Source organism: Sciurus vulgaris, assembly GCF_902686455.1.
Source record: "Sciurus vulgaris genome assembly, chromosome: 18".
Taxonomy (NCBI): domain Eukaryota; kingdom Metazoa; phylum Chordata; class Mammalia; order Rodentia; family Sciuridae; genus Sciurus; species Sciurus vulgaris.
The window spans coordinates 21,860,002-21,870,813 of NC_136479.1; the positions used below are offsets into that span (position 1 = coordinate 21,860,002).

At 49.6% G+C, this 10,812-nt stretch overlaps 1 protein-coding gene across 1 annotated transcript; it reads right to left on the minus strand.

Annotated features, from left to right (window-relative positions):
• Positions 1 to 224: 224 nt before the first annotated feature.
• PPP4C (protein phosphatase 4 catalytic subunit) lies at positions 225 to 8,729 on the minus strand. The gene is made up of 9 exons (XM_079121514.1): positions 8,585 to 8,729; positions 8,208 to 8,370; positions 3,624 to 3,675; positions 3,050 to 3,100; positions 2,737 to 2,838; positions 1,991 to 2,164; positions 1,772 to 1,898; positions 757 to 946; positions 225 to 672 (listed from the first exon to the last, which is right to left on the minus strand). The coding sequence occupies exons 2-9, from the start codon at positions 8,303 to 8,305 to the stop codon at positions 543 to 545; spliced, it is 924 nt and encodes a 307-aa protein (XP_078977640.1). The 5' UTR covers positions 8,306 to 8,370; positions 8,585 to 8,729; the 3' UTR covers positions 225 to 542.
• Positions 8,730 to 10,812: the final 2,083 nt, after the last annotated feature.

Sequence of the window (10,812 nt, forward strand, 5' to 3'; positions counted from 1 at the left end):
GAAAATTAAACAAGGCTGCCATGAGAACCCACCTGTGCCCGGCACTGAGGAAGCCTTCTGGGAGTGGTCACTGGATGGGGAGCTGGAGGCTCTGGGCAAGTGGACCGGCCTGAGATTTGCCTTCCTGGAAAGATTAGGGCCAAGGTAGTGAAGGTCCTGATGCCCGTGCAGGTCCCAGGCCATCATCTTTGCTCACCCCCATCAAGACTGACATAAACCCAACAACCATTTTTCTTCTTTTATTAGAATTTTTTTTCTTTTTTTTCCTCAAAACTTTTATCTAAAAACAAACAAACAAAAAAAAGGAAAAAGAAAAACAAAAAATTACTGGAAACTTCATGGTTCAAGTGGGGAGAAAGGAGAGGAGGAGCATGGAGCTAAGGCTCCAAACCTCTCCAGAGAAAGTCCTCACCCTTGAAACGCCCTCTTGGGGGGAGAGCAGAGCTGGGGACAGCCCCTCCATGCCCAGTCTCCGACTGGGGAGAGGGCAGAGTCACAGTGGTCCGAGGGCCAGAAAGGTTGGAGGGGGCAGGGCCAAAGGGTCACAGGAAGTAGTCGGCCACAGGCTTCTTAGAGGGGATGCCCCGTGTCTCCTGGGGAGCAGCCTCAAAGATGATGAAATCTTTTTGGAGATGCTCGTCCAGCTCCAAGATGGCTGCCACATTGCCACAGCTAGAAGCAGGGGGCAGCACAGTTAGAAATGGGTCAGCCTAGATTCCCCATCACCACCCTGGTCTCCTGGTCCCACCAGCTCACCGGTAGCAGTAGTTGGGTGCTGACCACACAGTGAGCACGGTCTCATTGAAGTGCCACTTGTAACCTTCCATCACTAGTTGATGGGCACGGCAGATCATATCAATGTCATTGGCTGCGTTGAACTGGGCCACCACATCACTGCCAAACAGGTAGCCGGCTCCACGGGGGCTCACACCCCAGCCTGTTGTGTCTGAGGCAAATAAGGTAGAGATGGGAAGAGGAGGTCCTCAAGGCTTCTCTGGTTGCCCACTGTCCCTTGAAGGTGAATAATATCCTGTCGCATTCTATCAACCAGAGCCCTGTGCAGCAAGATTACCCTGGAATACATATGTTCCAGGGGGTTCTGGGGGAGAGGACTGAAATGTTGGAGCAGATGAGCTGGAGAGAATGCTGGATGTCTGGTCTCACCTCCTAATCGCAGTGGCCATTCAATTGACTGTCCAAACAGGTGTGCATGTGAGTGAAAGGAGGTGCTCATGAGAACCACCAGCAGACCAGTGTAATAAGCACTGTCCTGGCCCAGCAGGGGCGAAAGGTCACCCTAGGCCTTGCAGGGCTGAGTGGCAGTGACAGAGGGGAGGCTGGGCCCTGGGCTGGTATTCAAGAGACCTGACTGTAACTCTCAGCTCTGCTCCACAGTAGCAGGGACTCCCACAGCGCGAGGGGTCCTTGGGGAGCTTTCATTCCGAGGTCTGACCTATGAAGAAGCTGCTGTCAGGTCCCGATGCCCCTGGCCATGCAGGGAGCCAATCCTTTTGTCCTAAACAGCCCGCTGAGCCGTGACACGCATGCTCCAACCCCCTCTCTGGGCTCTAGTGTTCCGCCATCCACACCTCTGTGCTCACCACCGAGGGTCCAGCTGGCCGACAGGTGGAGGACAAAAGGCAGTGTGGACCAGCCCTGCCCTGCTCCTCCCTAGACCTTCTGGCCTGTCCCTTCAAGGCTCTTGCTTTAACCAGTCTCAACAAATGAAGGTACAGCCAGACTGGCCCTGCCCCACCTGCCAGCCCCTTACCTTCAGGGTCAGACCAGAGGAGGTCACACATGGGCCCATCGTGAGGCACCTCCTGCTTTCGATCAATTGTCCGGATCTGGTCCAGAGTCTGGATGGAGGGGGAGAGACCCCCGTGCACACAGAAGATCTAGAGGGGCAAGCAAGATCAGAAGGAAGGGAGGCACAGGTCCAGAGCCTCCCCTATCACTCCAGCCCCAAGGAGTCCCATGGCCAGCCTACCTTGCCATCGATGATGGCTGACAAACTGAGGTAGTCAAAGATCTCAGTGCAGTAGCGCCACACGGTCACCGAACCATATTTGCGCAGGCACTCATCGTAGAAGCCATAGACCTGTGTGATCTGGCGGCTCTCATGGTTGCCCCGGATCAGGGTGATACGGTCAGGATAGCGAACCTAGGGGTGGCCACCAAGCCAGGACTGGGATACAAGCTCTGCCTTTCCACCATCCCTCCCAAATCTCCACACATCTGACAGCCTCATTCTGTCTTCATAATCTCTGTTCCGGCCTAGGCTCATGTCATCTCCTGCCTGAATCATGCAGTTCATCTGCCTCACAGGTCCCGAGAGGGGCCTTCTTTTAGAGGAAGTAAAGAAATCCTCCCCTTCAGCTGGAAACCCAATGGCTGCTCTTCTACCTGCCAGACACAAACCCAAGTCCTTGGTGATGCTCAGGGCCCTCTGGCCCCTACACCTCTCGCCACCAAAGCATACTGTATCCAGCTGTCCTCAATGACTGCCACCCTCTCAACAAAGCCAGCCTCTCTTTTCTCCCCCAGTGCTGCCCCATTAGCCTTGTTGTCCAAGTCTGGGGCAGATGGCCCTGAGTCAAGGCAACAACCCCATCAAGCAGAATCAGTCCAGAGCCAGGACCACAGCTCCAAGGTAGAGGATGGAAGGGAACATGAGGGTGGCCAAGTAGCAGAAAGACTGGCCATGCATGGGCTCCAGAAGCCAGGGGTTCCCACCTTAAGTGCCAGGAGTAGAAGGAAGGTTTCAACACTGTAGAAGCCACGGTCCACAAAGTCCCCCATGAAGAGGTAGTTGGTCTCAGGGACGTCGCCACCCACCTGTGGGGAGGGAGAAGGTTCTGCTTGGTCCAAAACAGTCCCCTCTCCACTGTAGTGTCCCATGCTCCTATCCAGCTGATGTCCTTCTTTCACAAAAGTCCACCAAGTAGAAGCTTCCTTCTCCTCTTCATGCACCAAAGTAAGGGCTTCACTCTAAGTGGAACCTTTTAGTCACTCCCAGCTCACACACCCCAGTTTCCCCTACACTCACTCTGAACAGCTCCTTGAGGTCATAGAATTGTCCATGGATGTCGCCGCACACCTGAGAAGTAGGAAGGTAGGTTGGCACTCACACGGTGGTGAAAGGGATAGCCCCTCTGTTCCCAGGGATGACCCCAAAACACCCCATGCATTCAAGAGCCTCATCACCCTTGACTATGCTGTTGCACCTCAGGGCTGGACATCTACCCAGAGTTGAGTTGCCATGCCACGGCATCCTGTCATCCCACACTGAGTGCCAGCTGCCCCGTGGGCAAGAGCCAGAGCTGTTTTTTCAGTGCTACTGACAGCTCCTGGAGAACTTGGTCCCTTCTCTCCCTCCAAGTACCCAGAGTGCAGAGCCACAGAAACATGACCAGAACCACTCACCAAACTAGACTCCTTCTGCCCTAGCCAAGTGTATCCCAAAGCAAATCAAAATTCCCACAACATCCATTTCTTAGAGTGGGGCATCCATGAAGACAGGGGAGGGGCAGACATGGGGCTACCTAGGACCCCAGAAATGAGGGGTGGACTTATGGTGCTTAAAAGATTAAGTCGGGCCTTCAGGGACAGAGTATACTCACGGTGACTGGGGAGTCCACCCTCTGCACGTTGCTCTCCTCTACCAAGATCTCTCTGGAGACAGGAGAAGACCAGGGTCACCACAGCCAGGCCAGCCCAGCCCAATTCCTGACCTTTTTTTGGGGGGGAGGGGAGGACATGAGGTGGTCCTTGAACCGCCAGGGGGCAGGAGTGAAGTGTTCAATTTCCCCAGGATTAGCTGACCATGGCCCTCCACTGCTCAACACCCTTCCAAAGCTCCCAGCTGCCAAGAGGACAAAGTTATAGCTCTCAACTAAGCATCTAAGCCCTTCCACATAGACTATGACTTCCAGCCTTGACTCCCCTACTGCTCCCTCTCAGGCATCCAGCACTCTTTCCTAGGAGACAAGTCTCCTCATCTTATCCACAACAGAGCTCTGAGCCTTAGAGCTCTCCCTAACTGCCCCGTGGCTTAAGTCTGACATCACTCTACCAGTTACAGGACCCTTCTCCCAGACTGTCCAAAGACAAGAGTGTCCGCGGCAGGTCAACCAGCAGGTGCACCTTCAAAGGGACAATGCACTGTTCCTACATTTTCAACATTTATTTAGAGATCATGAGGACTTTATTGCTTCTTGCAATGAGGTCTACTTCACTTGAGTAAGGATGCCATAATCACTTTGGCAGTCACAAGTGCCAAACTGAAGTAGCACCTGTATTTCCAAATTTTGCTCCTGATAAGAGCAGCACTGAACACTGGCAACTCACACCATGACTGTTTATTAGGAGCTCTGCATGGATGCCCATCATCAATCACCCTCAAAGGTAGGAACAAGATGATTCACAGAGAAGATGCAAAGCTGAAACATGGGAGGGTGCTGGGTTGGCTGCAGGAGCAAAGGTGGGATCTGGACCAGGGAAAAACCCTGGCTTCAGGGGTTTTTGTTTTGTTTGTTTTCTTTTTTTCTTTTCATTCTTTCTTTCTTTTTTTTTTATTTTTATTTATTCATTTATTTATTTTTGGTAGGGAGGCTTAAGTGAGGGGATCTGACTCTTTATTGAGCTATTCTAATGGGGGATGGCCCCAGGCTGCTCCTCCTCAGCCCTCCCTCTTTCTGCTAGTCTCTTTCCACTAGAGTGAGTTCCCTGAGTTCAGGGAATGGAAGGATTCATGTATATCCCTAAGGGTGCTCTCTGACAAGGGTGCACAGGGCAGGTTGCCTTAGCTTTCTGCAACAGGAGGAGGCACTGGCAGTCCAGGAGGCCAGAAGAACTTGGCTCCTGTCTGTACTGCATCTTGGGGTGAATATCCTTCCATATCAACTGCTTATAATGACCTTTCCAAGAAACTGGGTGAAGGGGTTCTTTTCATCCTCATCGGATGGATAAACAAACCAAGGCTTAGCAAAAACTGGCAGAGTTGAGGCTACAAAGCTAGAGAGTGACTGAATGGAACTTGGGAGCCCAATTTCCTGAGAACTTATGCCAGTCCCTTCCAATAAACCTGAGACAAACCTGAAACCCAGTAAGGTCATACACAGGACCCTTCGTTTCTGCAAAACCCTAGCTCAGTGCTAGCACAGCCCTGGTGCAGTCAAGGAACAAGAACCAGGCTGTGATGCCAGCTATAACTTGGAGCACATCACCAGCCCTACAGTGACTCACAACCGTTCCCTTTTACTTCCAAAACTAACAAACCTTCAGTAAGTACCTAACGGTATGCTGTCCCTGGATTGGCAGAATCTCATTCACAATGATTTAAAAAAGTTATAGAAGTAACTTGACCAGGGTCACATTAATAATGGTGACAAAGCTGAGATTCACACTGAAGAGTACCCAATTCAAAAATTTTTCTCTTCTAATGTGCTAATAGTTTAAACAGGACCAACTTCAGCTCAGACTCCTATAAGCCTTTGTGGTTCCGAAGGTTTAATTTTTTCTATGTACCCTCTCAGCAAGCTGAAGATCTTGACACTACTGGCTTCAGTCAGTCTCTGACAGGTCCCCAGGTCATGGCTAAGTGCTAAAATTAGTCCCCCTTACAACTAAGCCTGGGATAATAGAGGCCACCTCAGACCTCAACCTAGTACCTTCTACCTACCTTTCAGTCTCAATTAGAAAGGATCCTCCCACCCCTCAGCCCTCTAGAGCTCCCTGCTGCCTCTCATACCCCATATCAAAATTTAAATGTCTCTCTGCCTGGCTACCAATGACCATGGAGCATGGTCAAAGACCTGGGCTCAAAACGTATTTCCTCTCCAACTTGCTAACTTACTGTGTGACACAGTGTGAGAATAGATAGATATCATCTACACTACGACTCAGTTTGATCTTCTACGAAAAAGAGTAAATGCTTCCTCCTGTCCTGCATATTGCACAGGAGTGCTATAATGGAGACTGCACACATATATTCACTATTATTTTGAAAACTCCAGCGTACTATCCAAGCATTACCTATAATCACTACCGCACTGATCCAAGTCCTATGGGGAAGATAAGATTTATGGGGGAAAAAAGAATAATGCCAGGTTTAAGTTCCTTAAAATGCCAATGAGGACTGAGGGAGAGAGAATAAAAACATCCAAGAGGTGGTTTGGTCAGGGAGATTTTCTTCTCTCTTTTTTTTCCCTTTTCTTTCTTTTTTGGTACCAGGGATTGAACTTAGGGGCAGTCAACTACTGAACCACAACCCAGCCCTATGTTGTATTTTATTTAGAGATAGGGTCTCACTGAGTTGCTTACTGCCTTGCTTTTGCTGAGGCTGACTCTGAACTCGCAATCTGTCTGCCCACAGCCTCCCAAACCATTGGGATTACAGGTGTGTGCCACCATGACAGGGTCTCACTTTGTTAACCAGGCTGACCTTGAACTCCTGGGCTCAAGCAATCAGAACCCTCAGCCTCCTGAGTAGCTGGAACTATAGGTAGACACCCCTGCACTCAGCAAGCAGATTTTCTTGAGTTGTCAAAACCGTAAAGCTCCATACAGGCATTTTAAAAGGTGCCTAGACTGTTCATCAAACGCACACAGGTCCTGTCTGGCTGCTAAGTGTTTGTCTGAGTGTGGAAGAACAAACCAAAGAGTCTCAGGGGCACAGATTTAGAACCCAGCTCTGTTATTTCCTCACTGGGTTACCTCAGTCAATTCATTAGCCTCTAGGAGTTGTGATTTTCTGTTCTTATGTAAAAGGGAGCAAATGAGATTCCAGCCTTACAGGTTTGTTAGATAGGGGGGACAATGGGGGAGACCAGGTTACTAGAGGATCTATTGTTCAATAATTCTCAAGCTTGGAAGTCACAATCAAACAGTTCTCCACAGGAAGCAGGAAAATGGTGTCCTCAATTGCTGCCCACACATCTTAGGGCCTCTGCTCCTCTCATACTACTTGGAATGTCCTTTCTCACTGGCCCTGCCCCTATAAGATAATCAAAATTATCTTTATCCTTTAGGCCTATCTTAGCAGGCTTTTCTGATGGTTTCAGCCCACATCATTCTTGCCTTCTCAAACAGCAATAACACCTAGTGCTTGTTGAGCCACTTACACTGGACCAAAAGTTTACCTCAAGCACCAATTCACTGAATGTAGCTTCACAACCATTACATTAAGCATGATCATCTCCACTTTACAAATAAAGAAAACTTGCCTTTGTGGGTGTGCTGGTGCATGCCTGTAATCCCAGCAGCTTGGGAGACAGAAGCAGAAGGATCACAAATTCAAAGCCAGTCTTAGCAACTTAAGTCCTAAGCAACTCAGTGAGACTGTCTCAAAATTAAAAAATAAATAAATAAAAAGGGGTTGGGGATGTGGCTCGATTCAATCCCTGGTACCAAAAACAAAACAAAAAACCCAAAACAACTTTTTTTTTTTCCCTTGAGGCACCAGATACCTCAAGATCTCCAACAGTTAATAAGAGGCAGAGTTCAGACTCAAACCTAGAGTCACCACATTCCAAAACCTGGACCCTTAATCACTACATCATTCTAGTTCCCATAGAACTCTTAGCTGGGCCTCCTTCCAAATCATGCTTAATTCTACTCTGGCTTATTCGCCTCCCAGATTAAGCATGAGAATGATCCAACTCCATCTTACTGTATACAGCCTGAAAAATGTCAGGATACAAATGCTTCAGACTCCTTTCCACACTTCCTTGTAACTTTGAACATCAAAGCCTTCACTTGTAAAATGGGGGAAAAAACCACCTCTTTTAAAGGGCTGTCTGCTGGGATTAAGGTCATTTTATAAGTCACAGGAGTCCTCTGTTTTCTTGTCTTGAACTTCAGTTCTTGCAGACACTCCTTTTACATCTTTTTATTCTTTTCCCGAGCTCAGCCCCTACAAGAAGCTGCTTCTGTTTGCTCCAGATAAGTCTGTCTCCCTGAGTTTTCTAAGTACTTTAAGTAACTCTCCCTTATTCCATTCAAAGCACAACATCTAATACTTTTAAGTCTTTATCCATGTCTACCTTTCCCTGGCAGACTACGGGGTTCCTGGAGGAAAGCGGCCCTATTCTGCTCCTCTCGGTAAAACTTCCAGCATGAGAACCAAAGTTCTCAGCTGGGTCTGCCCCAAGGCCGGAACCCAGGGTGGCGGCTTGGCGTCGCTTTCCTGGGGTCACCGGGCTCACCTGGCCTTAGCGCACAGGGCCTTGACTTCGCTCTCCTTGATGAGCTCGCAACGCCGCAGCTGCTCGATCTGCCGGTCCAGGTCGCTGACCTCCGCCATGGCCCACCCCCCCGGCGCGGGTCAGAGTCGGGGCCGCCGCCCCCTCCGCACCGCACAGGGGTCTCCTGGGAAATAAGACCAGCCGGCGGATCAGAGTGTCCGTGAGGGGCACGGGGGGGGGGGGAGGCGACTAGATTCTGGGGCTGCCCCCCCGCCTCCCCTCACATCAGCCCGGGACCCCCAGCGTCCCACCGCTCTGGCCGCACCCCCCGCCAACTCCCGTCGAACCCCGCGGGCCCGCGCTAAGGACGGTGGCCCAGAGGGACTTCAGACTATTACCGCCGCTGCGACTCCGGCTCGGGTTCTGGGACTCGCTTGCTTCCCTCCTTCCCTCCGCTTTGGGCCGCCGCCACCGCCGCTTCTACTTCCGGCCCCGCCGCGGAAGCAAAGGGAGGCCAGTTCCGGCGCACGCCGGATGTGGCGTCATACACACGCCTCCCCACTCCCTCAGCGCGCCCTGATCGCCACCTCTGGAGGCGGAGAATGAGAAAAGGAAGTGGGCGTCGGCGGATGCGGGCTGAGCACCTGGGCGCCGCGAGAGGTGTTAGGAACCCAGACCAACCCCCTACCATTTCAGTAAGAAAAACAAACTGAAGCTGGGCTCGCGCTCGTCCGTGTCACTTCATATTACACATTTTTGTTTACCTATTTCTTTGTGCCTCCCCCTCTACAATCCTGGGAGCTGTTGCAGCTCCAATGCTTAGGGTAAGGCTTGGCACTGTAAACAGTCATAAATGTTCAGCGAGTGAAGAAATCCCAGCCGATCTCTTCCCACTGCCCCAGAGAAATCTTTGCCAGGGAGGAGCTCCAAAGTTTGGGGCAGAAAGGATCACATCCCTCCCACGCTGAGCTTATGCCTCAGTCACCAAGACCCTCCTGACTCCAAAATCGTCCCTGACACAGTTCTATTGCCTGAACGTTTTATTCCTGTTTTAAGAGGCGGAAACTGGCTCAGAGAGTTTGAGTAACTTGCTTGTGGTTGCAGAGCTAAAATTTTGGAAGTGGTGTGGAACAAAAGTTGAAATTAGAACCCAGAAAAGCTGTGTTCACAGTTGTTTGTTTTCTTTAACTTAACTGCTTCTGGAACTCAGAGTTATAAAAAGATTAAAAAGATCAACACTCAAAGCTGGCATTAAAACTCCTCTGCTTCCTCAAGTCCTTTACTGCAGTAAGAGGAAACTTGATCTTTAAACAATCTTTTGTCTCTGTGCCTTTACACATCATGCTGCCCTTTGTGCCATCTTCAACAGACCGTTTTTACTTGCTTTACTTCAGATTTTGTTTTCCTAAGTTGAGCGAGGCTAAGAGAAATGAACACAAAGTTTTGAGGAGTCATAGAGATGGTATTTTTTGCTTGTTTTTTTTTTTTCTTATTTTGGAACAGGGAGTGCTGAGAATCAGACCCAGGGCTTATACATGCTAAGCAAATGCTTTACCACTGGGTAACACCCCCCAACCCAGGTTTGGTTTTGGATGTAAGCACTAAGACACAAATGTGCAGACAGAAGTGAAGGACCAAGTTTTTAAATCCCTAGAAGGTTGTCAGTTCTATGTAGATCACTGTCAGGATTTTGTAGGACCAGGGAGATGAGAAAGGTCAAGATTTTTTTCTTGAAAGGGAAGCTTGGAATGGAAAGGACCCATGCCAGAAAAGGGTGGGAGTGAGGAGGTTGCAGGAAATAGGGGAAGTGGCAGTTCCCTAGCTATGGCTAAGATCTGCAGCAGCTAGGGACTGGTCTAGTTACTGCTACACCCAAGACTAGATGATATGAAAGGATTCAAGGCATGGCCTAGAGCTAAATGTAGGGCCCTCATTGTGGCTTCATGGAATGCAGCAGCTCAGTTCTTAACCTGGAACCTGAGCTCTGCATTTGAGTTTGTGTGTATCTGCATTGTCAAGACGGATGTAGGTGAGAGATTCCAGGTTTTTCAAGGCATTCTATAGTCCAGAAGCTTAAGAAGAAGCTATTTCTAAGCCCATCTCCTGTTACAATGATGAAATAGAACTCAATAGCATAGATTTGGGAGATATACATTAGATATTTCCAACAAACAGTGCATCTTGGGCAAGATAAAGCATAAATTGGGAATAAGAGCATCCATTTAGATAGATCCCCAAATATGTTGCTTGACCCATAGTACTTAGGAAAGGTCAAATTTCATAGTGGTGGCTGTTTTTGTCATGGGGTCTTCTGTACCCTTGAGTCCTGGGCCCAAAAGTAAGTCCAAGCGAACGCCTCCAAAGACTTGGGCGGTGACACCTGTACTGCTCAACTCTGAGCCCTATTAGATGCTGCTAGTTAGACGGGATAGAGCCTAGAAGAAAAATTCACAATATCTCCACCTTTCTCAAAGCCCTTGGGTGTAAGAAACAGAGGAAGGCCCTACCGCACTCCTTTTCCTGCCCAGGACAGCTAAACACAAAACTAGGGCTCTGTCCTCTTCTGGGCTCAGCCACCTCCCCTGGCCCACCCTACCTTAGATGCCACAAGACACGGACAACAGAC

What these genes read in the sequence shown, in the direction of transcription:
- PPP4C (XM_079121514.1), bottom strand. Translation starts at nt 8,305, where the DNA reads ATGGCGGAGGTCAGCGACCTGGACCGGCAGATCGAGCAGCTGCGGCGT. An exon ending in GGGTGGACTCCCCAGTCACC is followed by an intron (nt 3,101 to 3,623) that starts GTGAGTATACTC and finishes CCTACTTCTCAG; the next exon opens with GTGTGCGGCGACATCCATGG. An exon ending in CAGCCATCATCGATGGCAAG is followed by an intron (nt 1,899 to 1,990) that starts GTAGGCTGGCCA and finishes TTGCCCCTCTAG; the next exon opens with ATCTTCTGTGTGCACGGGGG.